This window comes from Pecten maximus, chromosome 17 (genome assembly GCF_902652985.1).
Source record: "Pecten maximus chromosome 17, xPecMax1.1, whole genome shotgun sequence".
Lineage (NCBI taxonomy): Eukaryota > Metazoa > Mollusca > Bivalvia > Pectinida > Pectinidae > Pecten > Pecten maximus.
Window position 1 is genome coordinate 25,919,003 of NC_047031.1, and position 22,909 is coordinate 25,941,911.

The 22,909-nt window shown below is 38.7% G+C and overlaps 1 protein-coding gene across 2 annotated transcripts in view; it reads right to left on the bottom strand.

Moving 5' to 3' along the window:
* Window positions 1-2,174: 2,174 nt before the first annotated feature.
* The window catches only part of LOC117315752 (centrosomal protein of 78 kDa-like), a 128,566-nt gene continuing 107,831 nt past the window's right edge, over window positions 2,175-22,909 (bottom strand). The window contains exons 9-16 of one of the 2 annotated variants that reach the window (XM_033870103.1): window positions 20,465-20,529; window positions 19,925-20,035; window positions 19,562-19,695; window positions 10,723-10,927; window positions 7,079-7,134; window positions 6,909-6,930; window positions 5,772-5,941; window positions 2,175-5,081 (exon numbers count right to left, since the gene is read on the bottom strand). In XM_033870103.1, the coding sequence (XP_033725994.1) occupies window positions 4,250-5,081; window positions 5,772-5,941; window positions 6,909-6,930; window positions 7,079-7,134; window positions 10,723-10,927; window positions 19,562-19,695; window positions 19,925-20,035; window positions 20,465-20,529 (1,595 nt within the window). In that variant the 3' untranslated portion in view covers window positions 2,175-4,249. Of the gene's footprint in view, window positions 5,082-5,771; window positions 5,942-6,908; window positions 6,931-7,056; window positions 7,135-10,722; window positions 10,928-19,561; window positions 19,696-19,924; window positions 20,036-20,464; window positions 20,530-22,909 lie in introns of both variants that reach the window. The other variant, XM_033870102.1, reaches the window with a different exon arrangement.

Consider the following 22,909-nt stretch of genomic DNA (forward strand, 5'->3'; position numbering starts at 1 on the left):
AAATTCTTGAATTCAATATGACAATTATGGTTTATAACAAAAGTTTAGGGTCTGATATAACACCTAATCAAAAAAAAAGTTGGGTCCTTCAGCTGAAATTTTCTCCAGGGTAGCCATTTTGAAAATAGGTGAATTTCGCAGTAAAAATTCTCAAAAATCTTAAAATGTTTACATGTTTATTATTATTACCTGAACTTTTGGGGAAAAAAACAATCAGACTTACGAAATTTATATCAACATTTCTTATTGATAGTTACCCTATCAGGCTACATATCTATTTTCTCACTTCATAACATACTGGCCAATCAGTGACTGACAGACATTTTATCCTTGGCTCAACGTTCTATACACAGGGGCTGTTTCAAAAATATATGTTTTCAATTGGTTGGTTGTTCCCTGTAAAGGTGAGAGGCTCATCACAGTTTAACATGAGTTTTAAAATCCCGATTTAATTATTTCTGACAAAGCTGACATGACACAATTTCATGAGACTATAACACCCATCAGTCTCTTCATACCTGTCTATTTTTAAAGAATACACAAATAGATTTTAAATAAAGGAGAAATTATATTTTCACTAATTAAGTGATTAAGCCAATGCTAATCACCTTTAGAACGACTTGACCCAGATCGTATCGTAAACAAAGCAAGCCCTTGGGAACCATTATCAAACATCACTGATGATTGTAGACTTAAAGAAGTCATCAGCTCGCGGCCTCAGATTTCAGGGTCATGTGTGTCATCAGTATTCAAGGCCCTTGTTTATCAGCTAAAGGAAAGTCCTTGCTTTTTTCATAGGAAAGTATTGAGGAAACATCTTAGCAAGAAACCTTCTTTCATTGAATACTTTGACACTTTCAAATGTAGAATTTTATCTGAAGATTGTTTTTAAGGAAAGTTGATGAAATTTGGACCATAAAATACTTTGCAAATCTTCAAAATTTAAGTTCTGGTTGATGCGTCACAACCTTTGTTTGTGGTTATGAGGAACAAACCAGATGAATGTAACAGCCAACAGGCTTCATTTAGTGTCTCTGACAGAGTTTAACACTGTTAAAATTTCAAAAAATACATCCTTCTTAAAATTTGTAAACAGGTTTCCCTGATAGGATCCTAGAACTTCATTATGAATTAAAATTGGTCAAAGGCGAATACTAATGCCCAAATGTCAAAGTCACAATCGTAAACATGGGTTTCTTGAATGCTTTTTATAGATCTATAGAAGAGAGAGTACACGCATACAATTGTAGGTACGACTGACATATGAACTAAAACAACACAAAGTCTTCTCCAAAGATGTTTTATTATTGAATAAATTAAAATTGTCTACAAAACTGCTATCACATCACATATATATACATAAAGGAATGAGTTCTACCCTAAACAATTATATAACACCTACATTGGCCCATGGTATGTAAAACCATTTTATAAACATTTGATTTCCCATATTCAACGACTACTTTTAATGCACTTTAAACCAGGGACAAAGACTGATATTTATTACATTTTTACCAGTGAAATATCAAAAATTATTCATTCTATAAAAGTGATATTTTTCACTAGTGAAGAATATCATATTTTTCACTAGTGAAAAATATCACTTTTGCTGATTTGACCAATCAAATCAATGATTAGAAAATACCAAAATAATTGACCAATCAGAAAGCCCGACATATATGTCAGCACCTGGACAAGGGAAACTACTTTTTTTGTTTACAAATTATCGCTGTAGTCCTAGTTAGCATACGGGGTAGGGTTTTCGTTGATAAAAAATGTAATAAACAGAATATCTAACAGTGTCTTCAGTAATACCAAATATATTTCACTCGTGCGGCTAATATTTTGATATTTTTCACGAGTGCGCATTCACTCGTGCTGCGCACTCGTGAAAAATATCAAAATATTAGCCCCACTCGTGAAATATATTTGGTATTACTGAAGACACTGTTAGATATCCTCTATGTATTCACGTTGGGTTTACTACAAAATTTAATTTGGGATAAATCTATACTAAGTGAAGATATTGAAATGTAAGATATTTATTGTATTATTGACCAATAAGAGAGCAATGTTGTATTCACTGCATTCAAAACAGTTAGATGGTAGATCAGGTGGTTGTTTTGGTATAAAGACTTGCAATTGGATATTGACTTGTAAGAGACCTCTACAAGGTAAATTACAAAATCAGGAAGGACGAAACATTTGGATTTTTTTTTTTAAATTCCAATTAAAAGATATCAAGGGAGTTTCAAATTTTATGAAATCCCAGTAATGTCAGGGTGACCCTGAAATATCATCTGACTTAGGGACATTTCAGTATATGTGTTACGTGGAGATTATTATATATCTACTATATAACTTATTTATATAAACAACAGCAGGTTTGTACATGTAATTAGTTATGCAACATTACATGTGTTCGCCTGGTTAAAATGTATACAAGAAATATTTGAAAGATATTTCAATTTAACCTATAAATATGATATCTCACAAAACATTCTCACCTCATTAATATACAAATGCATTACATGATTATAACAAATAATTTCAACAATTTAAATTTGCTGAATTGTATCAAAATGATAATTTCCAAATTCAACACAGTAAAGAGGCTTTGCGATTGACTTGTACATTGTGACAGAGATGCTCAATACAATCATCAAATTAAGAAAATTATTTTACGTTGCATCCAGGAAATATATCACAGATAAAGGAAAAAATTCAGGGAATATCAACAAAAACAACAAGAAAAATTAAAATAAAACCAAAAACTGATTTCTGTAAACAGATATACACTAAATAGTTCATCATTATGGGGGACGTGTTGACCGAATTAAAGTAATATACAATTAAAATTCTAGAACTAAAGAGATGTTTCCTCTGGAATGAAGTTTTACTGAAAAAACTAGAGAGACCTTACCTCTGGAATGAAGTTTTACTGAAAAACCTAATTAACAATTACACAAGAGTACCGTCATTACGACCTAGCGTTCAAACATGTCAACGAAATCGAGGCCACAATAAAGGTTGATAGTTTATGGATGTTGAGAAACTGTAATTTTGAAATATTTTAATTAACATTTGTGAAAGCTGTTATTTTGAAATATTTTAAGTAACATTTGTGAAACAGACTCCGTTAACAATTTGAACATGCAGGTTCCCCAAGAAGACATTTTACAACATACAACATGTGTCAATATAAAATATTGTTGTGTTAACCACTTACAGTACCCCAACACTATCAACATCACCAGTATCAAACTTCAAATCACAAGAAATGTATCTTCCAGGTTAAAGTATTAAAGGAACACTCTTACACTGCTCTAAGTTTATCACCTTTACAATAAAATGTTCAGGTACATATGTATAAAACCGGTATTTCTTGCCAACCAAAACTTGGCACTCATAACTATTTATATAGAGGTCGGAACTCGTCTCTATTTAAATGAATCGGCTACGTTTATGTTGTAGTTTGAGGCTGTAATGCTACTCACATCCACGGCTATATAAACATGTTTTATTTACAATCTTAGGAAGACCCCCATTTCACCTTATTACAGGTACACAAAATCAAATTAAAAAAAAAAAAAAAAAAAATTTTAAACACACCATTGTTTCAGAGAAAATTGCTTTGAGAGAAAAAAATATTCCTCAGATTCCTGTCCCAGTAATGTCGCAAGTCGACCAGACTGATTATCAGTTCTCAGCACGTCTACCAGTAAAACACATGTAATGTTACATGAAACAGAAGTTCTCATTAAATAGGAAACAGGAGAATCATCACACGTACTGTATAGACAGCACCTATTCTATTGAGTAAGTTATAGCCTAAAATGTTTTACAGTTTGACCTCACGCATCCTTTGTCGAGTGCCATTTATATTTGTGTACTAATTGTTGGTTTTCCTTTTGGCCAAAATTTCAAGCAAGCAGAATACTTTACATGAGCATTTTGTATTTAACAAAACAGAGAAAAAACAAGGTAGTTAGTATTTGGACGGATGATCAGAGATCATTTCATTACAACGGTAAAATTTCTGATAAATATTTTTGTGAAACATTAAACTGCTTAACCCTATACACTACAAAGAAATTTCAGAAAAAATCAAATTGAGAATCTTTATGTCAAGCGCTTCAACAAAAATCGATAAAAAGAAAAGAAAAAAAAAATTATCAAAACCTTTCTGCTTTTTTAAAATATTTTGTTAGAATGTGTTGTTATCAGTAAAAATTAAATATTTTTTTCCCTAAAAATCGTTTTCTTCACTTTCTATAATTTGGGGTGGGGGTGATGGCGAACTTCCATACGTGTCAAAATCACCATCAAATCTAACCACCTCCCCTCGCTCGCTTAGGTATGACGGTTCGAAACTGTCCATACTGTAGTTGTAATCACTCATGCGTGACCCGTCCCTGGGACCAGGACCCACTGTCTCACCGGGTTTACTATTGTCTGACGGTTTAACTTTTTGTGAATTTGGACCCTCCTCCTCGACTGACTTGCCCCTTGGTAATGGTACAGGGCGACTACCTTTAGAGGAATCGTCCATCTCGCTTGCATCAAACACTATTTCTTCTCCTAGTTTCTTACTCCATTCTTTTGTTTTGTCGTTATTCCCAGCATCACCGTTTTCCTGTTTATTTTTGCTTTCGGCCTCACCCTTGGATTTCAAACCAGCCGATAAAGCCTCCACGCGGTTATGGTTGAACGCATTTGAGGTTTCCTGTAAAATTCTTTCGTACAGCTCATCGTGTTTTGCCTGATCAGCTGTGTTATACGTCCCTTCAAAATGTCCTGCCATTGTGGGGTCTTTGGCTGCAGGGACACTAAACGTTCCACCAGAAAATCCAGAGGTGGCCACTTTATTGCTAGATGAGATATCGCCAAGGTAACCGTTGGTATTTGTTATGGGTTTAGCGGGGCGTGGTGGGATGCGACTTGCTGTCGAGTTGTTGTATGGCGTAGATGATTTTGGTTGCTGACTATAGCTTTGTCCCCTGGTGACTGGGAGCTGACTAGCACTGACAAATGGAGATTCCTTGTGGTCAAGTCCTGCCATCGTGATCAACTGTCCGAGACTGTAACACAAGAACATTGTTCATCATCTTTACAACAAAAGAAGTTCATTCTTAAAATCAAAAGTCCAATAGAGCATCTTACAGGGAGTTTCAAAGACAATGTAATTAGGAATTTGATGAGTCATAAGCCTTCAGGTTAAGTGACATACATTAAAATATTTAATGAGGTTAATATATTCCTCTGATTTCACACAGGTGTAACCTATTTCTGTAAAAGACTCTAGCAGTACGATTCTACGAGCCTTGTGATGTCATAACCCCATTTATTTATGATGTCACAACAGACACTTTGGTATATTTCTCTTTAGTTCTTGTTTATGATCTTGTATTAGTGTTGAGTTAAAGTACATATTTGTTTAAAATATTTTGTTTATTGAGGAGTTTGTTAATTGTTTTTTTTCCTGATAAAAAACATTTTACCTCCGAAAATAGTAATCTTACCAACAACTTTACCTTAACCAATATTTCCTGGCCTCAATGACAAACAGGCTAAAAATATAAAGGAATTCCCCCTCAATGACAAACAGGCTAAAAATATAAAGGAATTCCCCCTAACATATTTCCTGGCCTCAATGACAAACAGGCTAAAAATATAAAGGAATTCCCCCTCAATGACAAACAGGCTAAAAATATAAAGGAATTCCCCCTAACACCCTAATTGTCTGGGTGTTTTAAGCTAGAGGCACCTACCCTGCGTCCTTCAGAAGGTCGAGGAACTGGTGAAATTGTTTGAAGGCGCCCTCTATACTCTCCAGTGTGCTGTCATCATCCAGAATGTTGCCCCCGGGAACACCGCCCCCAAACTGACTCCTTCTCAAACGGTCATAGTCATCCTGCAGTCGCCGATTTTCTATAGACAACTGAAAAACAAATTAAAACATACTATCAATGAATAATGGTTTGTTTGTCTGCAAAGGTGTGTCATTCATATAAACTATATATGCCACACTAATAATATTTAAAGGTTTATATTTTCTAATTGCTTATTGAAATAGACTCTAATTTCATTTATAGTTGTGTCGTTTTGATGGGTGTTTGGTTTGTCATCCCCAATCTCCCAAAATTTAAAACAGTACAATGTTTTATTTTTATGTACCTCAATATTTTTCTTGTCTTGTTTTGTTTAGTTTTTGCCACATCTAGTCTTTTGTAAGTTTTTAATTCTGGAATATTTCTTGTCAAATTTTGAACATATATATACCAAATATTGTACACCTCAATGTTTTATTATGAGGACGGCCTCCTCTGTATGTGTGCAAGATGCATGTGGGTGGTAAGTGTGTATGTTTTAATAGGTTGTGGTATGTTCATGTTTGTCTCCCTGCGATAGTGCAGAAATGATGCCTACTTTAAAGTGCTACCTCACTGAAGCATACTGCCAAAGACACCCAGCAGGACACCTCAGCCTATCACATTATACTGACAATGGGCAAACCAGTCATCCAACTCAAAAAAACGCTGAGCGTTTAGCAGGAGAAGTAACTACTAACGATTTAAAGAATCTGCTATGTCGGGTAGAGCCCAAAGCTTTCCTCACAGGAGCAAACGCTCAACTGAAGGCCAAAAGTGAGGCAGTGTAGAGGTAGACATTAGGAAGAAAAAAGTTTTTTTAAAAGAAGAGAAAAGATAAAATCTCATATTTAGATGCTTTTCACAATAATGTAATGGGGATTGTAGGTACAAGTCTTAGGTTCTACCTGCAGTGATGATTTTCTTGTTAACTATCCTGGAGACATCATCATTTCAGTATGGGGATGCATAGGAAGAAACTTATTTTGATGACAACAACTAACAACTATTTTCTTGTCACATTTTGTATGTACAAAACTCAATGATTTTCTTGTCACATTTTGTATGTACAAACCTCAATGATTTTCTTGTCACATTTTGTATGTACAAACCTCAATGACTTTCTTGTCACAAAATGTATGTACAAACCTCAATGACTTTCTTGTCACATTTTGTATGTACAAACCTCAATGATTTTCTTGTCACATTTTGCTCTCGCCAGTCTTTCCTGCTGTAGTTGTCTCTTCATCTGTATCAGTTCTATCTGTAACAGGAGGAGTGGGTAATACATGAGGGGAGGTAACTCCTACAGGACTGGACATTTCCAGTGGAGATACACAAGTAAGGGGACAAATAAGGGGAGATAACTTCTACAGGACTGGACATTTCCAGTGGAGATACACAAGTAAGGGGACAAGCAAGGGGAGATAACTCCTGTAGGATTGGACTTTTCCAGAATTTAGAGTGAGGGGAAGTAACTCCTCCAACAAACTCTAGAATGTTAACAATACACAAAATTGAGCTGTTCATATCCCCCAAAACAGGGTTGTAATGTCCTTCTAACAATCAATGTCGCATTAGTGTGAGGGATAAAAGAATAGAAAACCTTATGAAAGTGTAGATAGGTAAGAAAAGATAAATATCCTCAGTGTTGCATTGAGAGCAGCAGTTCAACATTGGCTTCTACATTGGCCCCTTAATTATTAGAAGTCACCGGAAAATAGGCGCCTAATTTTAGGGCCCCGGCCCGGGTAAGGGGTGGTTACAGCTGTCTTTAGTTCAGGGGACATTGGAGAGCCCTAGAATAAGGCCCGCAGTATCCTACATTTGAGAGACCTAAAATAATGCCCGCTGTATCCTGCATTGGAGAGCCCTAGAATAAGGTCGCTGTATCCTACATCAGAGAGCCTTAGAATAAGGTCGCTGTATCCTACATCAGAGCCTTAGAATAAGGCCCACTGTATCCTACATCAGAGAGCCCTAGAATAAGGCCTACTGTATCCTACATTGGAGAGCCCTAGAATAAGGCCCACTGTATCCTAGATTGAAGAGCCCTAGAATAAGGCCTGCTGTATCCTACATTGGAGAGCCCTAGAATAAGGCCCACTGTATCCTAGATTGAAGAGCCCTAGAATAAGGCCCGCTGTATCCTACATTGGAGAGCCCTAGAATAAGGTCGCTGTATCCTATATTGGAGAGCCCTAGAATAAGGTCGCTGTATCCTATATTGGAGAGCCCTAGAATAAGGTCGCTGTATCCTACATTGGAGAGCTCTAAAATATGGCCCACTGTATCCTACTGTAGCATGTTGTAAGAGTCAATTGATTGTTGCCCTGCTCTGTAGAATCATTGGTGTTTTTAAAGCCTGGTTTATCAACACTGCATGTTAATCATAGGAGACAAATCGTAGTGGGCCCTCTGAATGGGTTTCCCCCATACCCAAAGTGTAGAAGGACAAAGATTTCTGAGAGAGATCTATTTTTGTCGTACATAATGCTAAACTCTACAGACCTTTAGACCTGAAATATCAATCCAGAGCAGGCCCGTGACCATCCATCAAACAAGTAAATGAAAACAAAGATTTGCTCAGTGGATGTTGAAACTATTAAATTACAATCCTAAATGCTATATCTACCAAAAGTGACAATAGCCTTTGACCTTAGTCCTGTTAATTTCAATTTAAGAAAGGCAGCATGTGAAATTTGAGAATGTTTTTGCCAGTTAACATCAACTTTAATTATTCTGCATTTTTCTTTTATCTATATAAGCAATGTATTGAGAAATTGTAAGCCAAACTTTAATTATTCCTTTGAACACACAAGCCCCACATTCTCGAAAATTTCAATTAAAAAAATATATAATGTTAATACACATGTTCAAATCTTCACTGTAATCTAAGTTTTAAAGCCTTTGCATTGAAAACATTCTGCTTATTCATGACTGTGCTAATAGCACTTTCTTTATATTTTTTCTAAGTTTTTGCATTTTGGGTGCCCAAATCTATGATTGCTCTAATTCGTTTAAATTTGTACTAAAATTTCAGTGCGCCAAACTAAATATGTTATCAGCATTTTTCTCCTTCTTCAACTGACTAAAAATGATTTATTCATTTCAACATTTCCTTGTAGGTGAATAAGCAGCACAAGTAAATTATACAGAATTCTATACTCACTAATTGTTTAATTACATTATCAGAACAGATTCCGTTTTCTGAATAATTTATCAGATTTTAAAAACCTGAGCATTTAATTTCTTTAAATGAATTACAGTTTTATAATTAAATGACAGACAATGGAGCAGATAGTTAAGATTTCAAAAAGGGGAATCAATAAATAGTTCTAAAATAGAATTATCATGTTTGAGATGGCTAAGATTTAGTTATGGATTTCCACAGTCATTACATGAGGTGAAAGCAGGTTGCTTAAACTATTGAAAAAAGGATGTGTGCTGTGTAATCTAGTTTGTATTTGATTGATCTCAGGGTCACATTTGGGGTCAAAGTTCTTTAATATGATGGGGATATTTTGTTCCCTGCAATTATATCTCACATGATTCTATAATTTTACAATAATGTTGAAAATTCCCCCATGTTTGATCAGATATTGATACAGAGAACACAGAAATATATTTGTTTTCCATCTGATTCAGATGTAACATAAGATTCAATATAAGGACACTGTTGCAAAATTTCCTGTATGTTTGTATGATCCCCCCCCCCCCCCCCCCCCCCCCCCCCCCCCTTTTTTTGTGATCCCCATATAGACAATATCAGAACACCACTGATATACTGCTATCATTTCCCCCCAGGGTGAGCCCCATTTAGACAATATCAAACATCATCAAAATACTGCTGTATAATTCCCCCATGGTGATCCCCATTTGGACAATATCAGGACACCCTTGTTATACTGCTGTATAATACCCCCATGGTGATCCCCATTTGGACAATATCAGTACACCCTTGTTATACTGCTGTATAATTCCCCCATGGTGATCCCCATTTGACAATATCAGGACATCCTTGTTATACTGCTGTATAATTCCCCCATGGTGATCCCCATTTGACAATATCAGGACATCCTTGATATACTGCTGTATAATTCCCCCATGGTGATCCCCATTTGGACAATATCAGGACATCCTTGATATACTGCTGTATAATTCCCCCATGGTGATCCCCATTTGGACAATATCAGGACATCCTTGTTATACTGCTGTATTATACCCCCATGGTGATCCAGATTTGGACAATATCAGGACATAATTGATATACTGCTGTATAATTCCCCCATGGTGATCCCCATTTGGACAATATCAGGACATCCTTGATATACTGCTGTATAATTCCCCCATGGTGATCCCATTTGGACAATATCAGGACATCCTTGTTATACTGCTGTATTATACCCCCATGGTGATCCAGATTTGGACAATATCAGGACATCATTGATATACTGCTGTATAATTCCTTCATGGTGATCCCCATTTTGACAATATCAGGACATCATTGATATACTGCTGTATAATACCCCCATGGTGATCCCCATTTGGACAATATCAGGATACCCTTGATATACCGCTCTGTATCTACCCTTGGTATTATCACTATGCAATTGGTCCTTGGCTGGAGAGGTTACAGGGGAAACAAATATACACAGGCACATTCTACATGTGTGTTATGGAAGCCACGACCTTGGGCCTTCTCCTGGCGAAGATAAAGTCAGAAGTCAGAGCCATTTTTCTTGGTCTGTAATAGTAATTTCCACATGGTAACGATCCACAAATTCCTTGTATCGTTACCCTATATGACAGTTGTATCTGTAGTGGAAACCTCAACAGATATACTACCCACCTGTAGCTCTTTTGCACTGTTGATCCCAGTGGAAAGGGCGCTGTCGTCCAGGACGACTTTCTCCAGCTCCCTTAGCGTGTCCTCATCCTCCAGATCGTCGTGGGTGAATAGTACGGAGGCGGAGTGGTCCGGGGATGTGTTAGGCGAGGCTTCACTGTTCTCAAACAAACTGGCTTTTCCTGGAATGTGTTCTGGGGGAAATCCCCTGGTAACAAAGACAATGACATTTTTATGTAATGGTTAATCTATATCACTCATAATGTTTTAAACTGTACTAAGATATGGAGGAGAGGCATATTTTTGTAAGCATTAAGCTATGAAGCTATGAAGCTTTGTACAAGCTGACTGGCTGTTGGGAGTTCTTTAATGTCGTGTATGTCTTGAGGAGGTATGTATTGAGACAGAGTTTGGTTAATTTATATGCTGACTCTGAGGTGGTCAGGGCGGATGTGCTGGCCCTGGCTGGAGCTTAGAAATGTATACTTGTACCGATGTATATGATGTACAGTGTAAATGTAAACTTTGTTTTACAAATATTTTGAAGTAAGTTATTTAAGTATCAAACTACCTTCTTTAAAAACTTATTTTCCAATAATTTTCCCAGGAATGTAGCCAAATTGAATTATACTGGCTTCTTAAGTAAATTATTGTTCCATAATTCTCCAGGTTTGTTGTCAAATTAGATAACATACATTAGAAAATTAATGATTAATGTGTCTGTAATACTGTGAGAATTACAGGACACCTGTAACAGTTACGGCGTTATTACATTCCAAACTCAAATTTTGCGCTGCCAACGTAAATGCAACTGTTCTTGGGAAAATATAGTTCATGGAAATAAACACAAAATCATTAATTTCAACATTTTAATCAATATATTCCACTGTGAGGTAACGACCTTTTATGCAGCCTAAATAAATACATTTTTTCGGGTTACATTGATCGATCAAGATTTTTTTTAATCTGGTAGAACAAATTTCGGTGACCTCAAAAGTTCACTTACTATAGGATTGTCAGACAAAACAAAATTTAGTGATGATACAGTCACGGACATGTTTCTCATATTGATCACTACACCGATGAGAATTATGTGAGCATTAACATCTGATAACTTTCTTTTTTGTTAGGTAATATTATACATTGCATAGTGATAATGCAGAGAAAATGGAAATATAACATCTTATATTAGTCACTCCTGTTGGTACGGATGGAAGTGCACAAGAGATCTTACTGTGGGAGGAAACCAAGGGGTGCTACATTAGTACTGTCAAGTATACAAAATGTTGGTCCTGGCCTAGACTGGAGGTAAAACTATCTATACCTGTATCTGTTGGTCCTGGTCTAGACTGAAGGTAAAACTATCTATACCTGTATCTGTTGGTCCTGGTCTAGACTCGAGGTAAAACTATCTATACCTGTATCTGTTGGTCCTGGTCTAGACTGAAGGTAAAACTATCTATACCTGTATCTGTTGGTCCTGGTCTAGACTGGAGGTAAAACTATCTATACCTGTATCTGTTGGTCCTGGTCTAGACTCAAGGTAAAACTATCTATACCTGTATCTGTTGGTCCTGGCCTAGACTCAAGGTAAAACTATCTATACCTGTATCTGTTGGTCCTGGTCTAGACTCGAGGTAAAACTATCTATACCTGTATCTGTTGGTCCTGGTCTAGACTCAAGGTAAAACTATCTATACCTGTATCTGTTGGTCCTGGTCTAGACTCGAGGTAAAACTATCTATACCTGTATCTGTTGGTCCTGGCCTAGACTGGAGGTAAAACTATCTATACCTGTATCTGTTGGTCCTGGTCTAGACTGGAGGTAAAACTATCTATACCTGTATCTGTTGGTCCTGGTCTAGACTGAAGGTAAAACTATCTATACCTGTATCTGTTGGTCCTGGTCTAGACTCGAAGGTAAAACTATCTATACCTGTATCTGTTGGTCCTGGTCTAGACTGGAGGTAAAACTATCTATACCTGTATCTGTTGGTCCTGGCCTAGACTCGAGGTAAAACTATCTATACCTGTATCTGTTGGTCCTGGTCTAGACTGGAGGTAAAACTATCTATACCTGTATCTGTTGGTCCTGGTCTAGACTGAAGGTAAAACTATCTATACCTGTATCTGTTGGTCCTGGTCTAGACTGGAGGTAAAACTATCTATACCTGTATCTGTTGGTCCTGGTCTAGACTGGAGGTAAAACTATCTATACCTGTATCTGTTAGTCCTGGTCTAGACTGGAGGTAAAACTATCTATACCTGTATCTGTTGGTCCTGGCCTAGACTGGAGGTAAAACTTTCTATACCTGTATATGTTGGTCCTGGCCTAGACTGAAGGTAACACTATCTATACCTGTATCTGTTGGTCCTGGTCTAGACTGGAGGTAAAACTATCTATACCTGTATCTGTTGGTCCTGGTCTAGACTCGAGGTAAAACTATCTATACCTGTATCTGTTGGTCCTGGCCTAGACTGGAGGTAAAACTATCTATACCTGTATCTGTTGGTCCTGGCCTAGACTCGAGGTAAAACTATCTATACCTGTATCTGTTGGTCCTGGCCTAGACTGGAGGTAAAACTATCTATACCTGTATCTGTTGGTCCTGGCCTAGACTGGAGGTAAAACTATCTATACCTGTATCTGTTGGTCCTGGCCTAGACTCGAGGTAAAACTATCTATACCTGTATCTGTTGGTCCTGGTCTAGACTGAAGGTAAAACTATCTATACCTGTATCTGTTGGTCCTGGCCAATACTCGAGGTAAAACTATCTATACCTGTATCTGTTGGTCCTGGCCTAGACTGGAGGTAAAACTATTTATACCTGTATCTGTTGGTCCTGGTCTAGACTGGAGGTAAAACTATCTATACCTGTATCTGTTGGTCCTGGTCTAGACTCGAGGTAAAACTATCTATACCTGTATCTGTTGGTCCTGGCCAATACTGGAGGTAAAACTATCTATACCTGTATCTGTTGGTCCTGGCCTAGACTGGAGGTAAAACTATCTATACCTGTATCTGTTGGTCCTGGCCAATACTCGAGGTAAAACTATCTATACCTGTATCTGTTGGTCCTGGTCTAGACTGGAGGTAAAACTATCTATACCTGTATCTGTTGGTCCTGGTCTAGACTGAAGGTAAAACTATCTATACCTGTATCTGTTGGTCCTGGCCAATACTGGAGGTAAAACTATCTATACCTGTATCTGTTGGTCCTGGTCTAGACTGGAGGTAAAACTATCTATACCTGTATCTGTTGGTCCTGGCCTAGACTTGAGGTAAAACTATCTATACCTGTATCTGTTGGTCCTGGTCTAGACTGGAGGTAAAACTATCTATACCTGTATCTGTTGGTCCTGGCCTAGACTCGAGGTAAAACTATCTATACCTGTATCTGTTGGTCCTGGCCTAGACTCGAGGTAAAACTATCTATACCTGTATCTGTTGGTCCTGGTCTAGACTGGAGGTAAAACTATCTATACCTGTATCTGTTGGTCCTGGCCTAGACTCGAGGTAAAACTATCTATACCTGTATCTGTTGGTCCTGGCCTAGACTCGAGGTAAAACTATCTATACCTGTATCTGTTGGTCCTGGTCTAGACTGAAGGTAAAACTATCTATACCTGTATCTGTTGGTCCTGGTCTAGACTCGAGGTAAAACTATCTATACCTGTATCTGTTGGTCCTGGTCTAGACTGGAGGTAAAACTATCTATACCTGTATCTGTTGGTCCTGGCCTAGACTCAAGGTAAAACTATCTATACCTGTATCTGTTGGTCCTGGTCTAGACTCAAGGTAAAACTATCTATACCTGTATCTGTTGGTCCTGGTCTAGACTCAAGGTAAAACTATCTATACCTGTATCTGTTGGTCCTGGTCTAGACTCAAGGTAAAACTATCTATACCTGTATCTGTTGGTCCTGGTCTAGACTCAAGGTAAAACTATCTATACCTGTATCTGTTGGTCCTGGTCTAGACTGAAGGTAAAACTATCTATACCTGTATCTGTTGGTCCTGGCCAATACTCGAGGTAAAACTATCTATACCTGTATCTGTTGGTCCTGGTCTAGACTCGAGGTAAAACTATCTATACCTGTATCTGTTGGTCCTGGTCTAGACTGAAGGTAAAACTATCTATACCTGTATCTGTTGGTCCTGGTCTAGACTCGAGGTAAAACTATCTATACCTGTATCTGTTGGTCCTGGTCTAGACTGGAGGTAAAACTATCTATACCTGTATCTGTTGGTCCTGGCCTAGACTCGAGGTAAAACTATCTATACCTGTATCTGTTGGTCCTGGTCTAGACTGGAGGTAAAACTATCTATACCTGTATCTGTTGGTCCTGGTCTAGACTGAGGTAAAACTATCTATACCTGTATCTGTTGGTCCTGGTCTAGACTGAAGGTAAAACTATCTATACCTGTATCTGTTGGTCCTGGTCTAGACTGAAGGTAAAACTATCTATACCTGTATCTGTTGGTCCTGGTCTAGACTCGAGGTAAAACTATCTATACCTGTATCTGTTGGTCCTGGTCTAGACTGAAGGTAAAACTATCTATACCTGTATCTGTTGGTCCTGGTCTAGACTGAGGTAAAACTATCTATACCTGTATCTGTTGGTCCTGGTCTAGACTGAAGGTAAAACTATCTATACCTGTATCTGTTGGTCCTGGTCTAGACTGGAGGTAAAACTATCTATACCTGTATCTGTTGGTCCTGGTCTAGACTGGAGGTAAAACTATCTATACCTGTATCTGTTGGTCCTGGCCTAGACTCGAGGTAAAACTATCTATACCTGTATCTGTTGGTCCTGGTCTAGACTCGAGGTAAAACTATCTATACCTGTATCTGTTGGTCCTGGTCTAGACTCGAGGTAAAACTATCTATACCTGTATCTGTTGGTCCTGGTCTAGACTCGAGGTAAAACTATCTATACCTGTATCTGTTGGTCCTGGTCTAGACTGGAGGTAAAACTATCTATACCTGTATCTGTTGGTCCTGGTCTAGACTCAAGGTAAAACTATCTATACCTGTATCTGTTGGTCCTGGTCTAGACTGGAGGTAAAACTATCTATACCTGTATCTGTTGGTCCTGGTCTAGACTCGAGGTAAAACTATCTATACCTGTATCTGTTGGTCCTGGTCTAGACTCGAGGTAAAACTATCTATACCTGTATCTGTTGGTCCTGGTCTAGACTGGAGGTAAAACTATCTATACCTGTATCTGTTGGTCCTGGTCTAGACTCGAGGTAAAACTATCTATACCTGTATCTGTTGGTCCTGGTCTAGACTGGAGGTAAAACTATCTATACCTGTATCTGTTGGTCCTGGTCTAGACTCGAGGTAAAACTATCTATACCTGTATCTGTTGGTCCTGGTCTAGACTCAAGGTAAAACTATCTATACCTGTATCTGTTGGTCCTGGTCTAGACTGAAGGTAAAACTATCTATACCTGTATCTGTTGGTCCTGGTCTAGACTGAAGGTAAAACTATCTATACCTGTATCTGTTGGTCCTGGCCTAGACTCGAGGTAAAACTATCTATACCTGTATCTGTTGGTCCTGGTCTAGACTGGAGGTAAAACTATCTATACCTGTATCTGTTGGTCCTGGTCTAGACTGAGGTAAAACTATCTATACCTGTATCTGTTGGTCCTGGTCTAGACTGAAGGTAAAACTATCTATACCTGTATCTGTTGGTCCTGGTCTAGACTGGAGGTAAAACTATCTATACCTGTATCTGTTGGTCCTGGTCTAAACTGAAGGTAAAACTATCTATACCTGTATCTGTTGGTCCTGGCCTAGACTAGAGGTAAAACTATCTATACCTGTATCTGTTGGTCCTGGTCTAGACTCGAAGGTAAAACTATCTATACCTGTATCTGTTGGTCCTGGCCTAGACTGGAGGTAAAACTATCTATACCTGTATCTGTTGGTCCTGGTCTAGACTGGAGGTAAAACTATCTATACCTGTATCTGTTGGTCCTGGCCTAGACTGGAGGTAAAACTATCTATACCTGTATCTGTTGGTCCTGGTCTAGACTGGAGGTAAAACTATCTATACCTGTATCTGTTGGTCCTGGCCTAGACTGGAGGTAAAACTATCTATACCTGTATCTGTTGGTCCTGGTCTAGACTCGAGGTAAAACTATCTATACCTGTATCTGTTGGTCCTGGTCTAGACTCGAGGTAAAACTATCTATACCTGTATCTGTTGGTCCTGGCCTAGACTCGAGGTAAAACTATCTATACCTGTATCTGTTGGTCCTGGTCTAGACTCAAGGTAAAACTATCTATACCTGTATCTGTTGGTCCTGGCCTAGACTGAGGTAAAACTATCTATACCTGTATCTGTTGGTCCTGGCCTAGACTGGAGGTAAAACTATCTATACCTGTATCTGTTGGTCCTGGTCTAGACTCAAGGTAAAACTATCTATACCTGTATCTGTTGGTCCTGGTCTAGACTGGAGGTAAAACTATCTATACCTGTATCTGTTGGTCCTGGCCTAGACTCGAGGTAAAACTATCTATACCTGTATCTGTTGGTCCTGGCCTAGACTAGAGGTAAAACTATCTATACCTGTATCTGTTGGTCCTGGTCTAGACTCAAGGTAAAACTATCTATACCTGTATCTGTTGGTCCTGGCCTAGACTGAGGTAAAACTATCTATACCTGTATCTGTTGGTCCTGGTCTAGACTGGAGGTAAAACTATCTATACCTGTATCTGTTGGTCCTGGTCCTAGACTGGAGGTAAAACTATCTATACCTGTATCTGTTGGTCCTGGTCTAGACTGGAGGTAAAACTATCTATACCTGTATCTGTTGGTCCTGGCCTAGACTGGAGGTAAAACTATCTATACCTGTATCTGTTGGTCCTGGTCTAGACTCGAGGTAAAACTATCTATACCTGTATCTGTTGGTCCTGGTCTAGACTCGAGGTAAAACTATCTATACCTGTATCTGTTGGTCCTGGCCTAGACTCGAGGTAAAACTATCTATACCTGTATCTGTTGGTCCTGGTCTAGACTCGAGGTAAAACTATCTATACCTGTATCTGTTGGTCCTGGTCTAGACTGAAGGTAAAACTATCTATACCTGTATCTGTTGGTCCTGGTCTAGACTCGAGGTAAAACTATCTATACCTGTATCTGTTGGTCCTGGTCTAGACTCGAGGTAAAACTATCTATACCTGTATCTGTTGGTCCTGGTCTAGACTGAAGGTAAAACTATCTATACCTGTATCTGTTGGTCCTGGTCTAGACTCAAGGTAAAACTATCTATACCTGTATCTGTTGGTCCTGGTCTAGACTGAAGGTAAAACTATCTATACCTGTATCTGTTGGTCCTGGCCTAGACTGAAGGTAAAACTATCTATACCTGTATCTGTTGGTCCTGGCCAATACTCGAGGTAAAACTATCTATACCTGTATCTGTTGGTCCTGGCCTAGACTGGAGGTAAAACTATCTATACCTGTTTCCGTTGGTCCTGGCCTAGACTCGAGGTAAAACTATCTATACCTGTATCTGTTGGTCCTGGCCTAGACTGGAGGTAAAACTATCTATACCTGTATCTGTTGGTCCTGGCCTAGACTGAAGGTAAAACTATCTATACCTGTATCTGTTGGTCCTGGCCTAGACTGGAGGTAAAACTATCTATACCTGTATCTGTTGGTCCTGGCCTAGACTGAAGGTAAAACTATCTATACCTGTATCTGTTGGTCCTGGCCTAGACTGGAGGTAAAACTATCTATACCTGTATCTGTTGGTCCTGGTCTAGACTCGAGGTAAAACTATCTATACCTGTATCTGTTGGTCCTGGCCAATACTCGAGGTAAAACTATCTATACCTGTATCTGTTGGTCCTGGTCTAGACTGAAGGTAAAACTATCTATACCTGTATCTGTTGGTCCTGGTCTAGACTCAAGGTAAAACTATCTATGCCTGTATCTGTTGGTCCTGGCCTAGACTCGAGGTAAAACTATCTATACCTGTATCTGTTGGTCCTGGCCTAGACTCGAGGTAAAACTATCTATACCTGTATCTGTTGGTCCTGGTCTAGACTCGAGGTAAAACTATCTATACCTGTATCTGTTGGTCCTGGCCTAGACTCGAGGTAAAACTATCTATACCTGTATCTGTTGGTCCTGGTCTAGACTGAAGGTAAAACTATCTATACCTGTATCTGTTGGTCCTGGTCTAGACTGAAGGTAAAACTATCTATACCTGTATCTGTTGGTCCTGGTCTAGACTGAAGGTAAAACTATCTATACCTGTATCTGTTGGTCCTGGTCTAGACTGAAGGTAAAACTATCTATACCTGTATCTGTTGGTCCTGGCCTAGACTCGAGGTAAAACTATCTATACCTGTATCTGTTGGTCCTGGTCTAGACTCGAGGTAAAACTATCTATACCTGTATCTGTTGGTCCTGGCCTAGACTGGAGGTAAAACTAGCTATACCTGTATCTGTTGGTCCTGGTCTAGACTGGAGGTAAAACTATCTATACCTGTATCTGTTGGTCCTGGCCTAGACTAGAGGTAAAACTATCTATACCTGTATCTGTTGGTCCTGGCCTAGACTCGAGGTAAAACTATCTATACCTGTATCTGTTGGTCCTGGCCAATACTCGAGGTAAAACTATCTATACCTGTATCTGTTGGTCCTGGCCTAGACTGAAGGTAAAACTATCTATACCTGTATCTGTTGGTCCTGGCCTAGACTCGAGGTAAAACTATCTATACCTGTATCTGTTGGTCCTGGCCAATACTCGAGGTAAAACTATCTATACCTGTATCTGTTGGTCCTGGTCTAGACTGAAGGTAAAACTATCTATACCTGTATCTGTTGGCTCTAGCAGCAGTTCTCCATGGCATTCCAGACTTGGCACCGTCGTTGTTCAGCTGGAGACGTCTGGCAACACCTACTGCCCCTGCCGACTTCGTCCGTCGCCGTGCTGCTCCAGCAGATATCTGGAAATGTATGGACAAGTCAGTCTTAAGGATTTTTCTTTAGGACATTTTCACAAAAATAAATATCTTAGTAAAACAGTGAAATGTAAACACTGTCTACCCAGTGTCAGAAAAAAAAAGAATATCCTAATCAAATAAAACTTTAAAGTCTTTTTTTGTTTGATGGTTGTTCTCATGAATGTGAAGTGTTAGTGTAATATATAGAGAACAGAAAAGCATATATATTTACCCTGATGGTAGCTTTACGGCCAAAACTTGAGTTCAAGGTCTTTGTCCGACGTTTCTTGGCAGACTTGAACTTTCCCCCTTCCAAGCCGTCGTCTGCCTTGATCCATTTGTACTGTCAACACCAATAACATCAATGTAACCAACTTATAACATTTCCCAAGTCTACGATTCCAGTAGGAATTAGGTCCAGGTAGAAATGTTCCTTGAGAACTCCGATACAAATTTGAACCATTGGAACTGATTTTTAAGCAATACTAAAAATCTTTTGACTAAAGTGAACCCAAACATACAATAAGATGCCAAATCGACCTGGCTCAGGGATTATTAACAATGTTAGACTGAAGTTTTTGTTTCATCAATCACACATTTAATAGTGTTTGCCATGCCCTGTTATAGCTACCCCGACCTTGACCAGTAGTGCTTCCCTGACCTTGATACATGTATACGTAGTTACCTTGACTTTACATTGACCTTGACCTGTATTGTTTCCCCTGACCTTGTTACATGTAGTTACCTTGACTTTACATTGACCTTGACCTACCTCAGTGTCTTGACCATTACAGTTAATCATCAGCTGTTCCATGATGGAGTGGACCACATCACGATCTGTCAATAGAAAACATCATGATAAACATTACTGTTGCCACACGATTCCCTCCTGACAGAGGTGAGAGTACTCTAGTCATAGAAAGTATCACACAAACTGTACAAAGCCATTTAAACACAGGACCTGTGTATACAGGCTGTATTTTTCAGTTACCAGATGTAATATACTTAATAATATGAACCTCAGTATTAGGGCCACCTGCCTTTAAAGGTCACTTTTCTGTGGCCTCTTGAGTGACCTTTACAAACCTCAGTATAAAGGCCACCTGCCAATAAAGGTCACTTTTATGTGGCCTTTTGAGCGATCTTTACAAACCTCAGTATAAAGGCCACCTGCCAATAAAGGTCACTTTTCTGTGGCCTTTTGAGCGATCTTTACAAACCTCAGTATAAAGGCCACCTGCCAATAAAGGTCACTTTTCTGTGGCCTTTGAGCGATCTTTACAAACCTCAGTATAAAGGCCACCTGCCAATAAAGGTCACTTTTCTGTGGCCTTTTGAGCGATCTTTACAAACCTCAGTATAAGGGCCACCTGCCAATAAAGGCCTCTTTTCTGTGGCCTTTTGAGCAACCTTTACAAACCTCAGTATAAAGGCCACCTGCCAATAAAGGTCACTTTTCTGTGGCCTTTTGAGCGATCTTTACAAACCTCAGTATAAAGGCCACCTGCCAATAAAGGTCACTTTTCTGTGGCCTTTTTAGCGATCTTTACAAACCTCAGTATAAAGGCCACCTGCCAATAAAGGCCTCTTTTCTGTGGCCTTTTGAGCAACATTTACAAACCTCAGTATAAAGGCCACCTGCCAATAAAGGTCACTTTTCTGTGGCCTTTTGAGCAACATTTACAAACCTCAGTATAAAGGCCACCTGCCAATAAAGGTCACTTTTCTGTGGCCTTTTGAGCAACATTTACAAACCTCAGTATAAAGGCCACCTGCCAATAAAGGTCACTTTTCTGTGACCTTTTGAGCAACATTTACAAACCTCAGTATAAAGGCCAACTGCCAATAAAGGCCTCTTTTCTGTGGCCTTTTGAGCAACATTTACAAACCTCAGTATAAAGGCCACCTGCCAATAAAGGCCTCTTTTCTGTGGCCTTTTGAGCAACCTTTACAAACCTCAGTATAAAGGCCACCTGCCTATTAAGGTCGCTTTTCTGTGGCCTTTTGAGTGACCTTTACAGACAGATTTGACAGTGTAAGAGAACATAAAGAGAACCTTGGTCTGATATTGTGATGTAGTACTCAACACATATGTGGTAGAGTAACAGAACTAAACTCATAGTCTATTAACCATGTTGTCATAGAGACTGGTGGATAGAGGGACACATGTTTTTGCTACAATGGCCAACAACTGTCGCCTCTATCAAATGTCTCAGGGACCTATGTAACAGACCATGGTACAACATAACAAAACAAAAAGCCAGACTCAATGATTACTTTCCGTGTATTTGTTCAGTGAAATTCCAGACTAAATTAGATAATAGAAACAGTATATAATATTAAAAGCCATGACCAGACGATGGGGCCGGACACAAGCAACCAGCATTTTGATGGGACAAAAGCAACACACGAACCAACCACTTAACTCAAAGACAACATATCGTACATGTCCCCTACTACTACCTCCCCCTCTCCCCCCCAACCTTCCCAAAGTTTCACCATTAGGGGACTAGCCCTGTGTCATACTCATTTTCCAACACAATCAAGAACTGTTGAGCCATATCAATAGATAATATGGGGATGTAAACCTCTGTTCAACACTCAATTAAAGTAGAATCCATTACTCCAGCATTTCCCATAGATACTGACATGTTGATCAAACCGTAAGTCCATAGATATAAACATCTGATGTAGATTCAGTGTCTGGGGATCTTACACGATGAAAACTTACCTAATAATCTAATCCACCTTTAGGTCAGCCATACGAGATTTGACAACCATGCAGGTATTTAAAGGGTTAAGATGACCATAACATATTTAGTTATCCTTCACCCACCTATCGCCTTGAGAGGTAGTATAGAATGATATTCCTAACACACATGTTTTTATCGTATAAAGACCTAACACACTTGTACTTGTATTTTATCGTATAAAGACCTAACACACTTGTACTTGTATTTTATCGTATAAAGCCAAAATCTTATCCATTTGGACCTATAGCTGTAACAGTTAATACACCATTAATTGAACACCTTTGGCCCTACAGATGTTGAGTGTATTTATTTCCATACATGTCACCAGTATAACTATAACAGGCCAGAGTTCTTAGATAATACATGTAATTTAAGGTAAAAGGTTATATATGTAATTTTGTATTGGTAACCCACTAAGACAGGTTTCTCTACGGTATTGCTGTGTAGACAGTTTACTTTCCAAT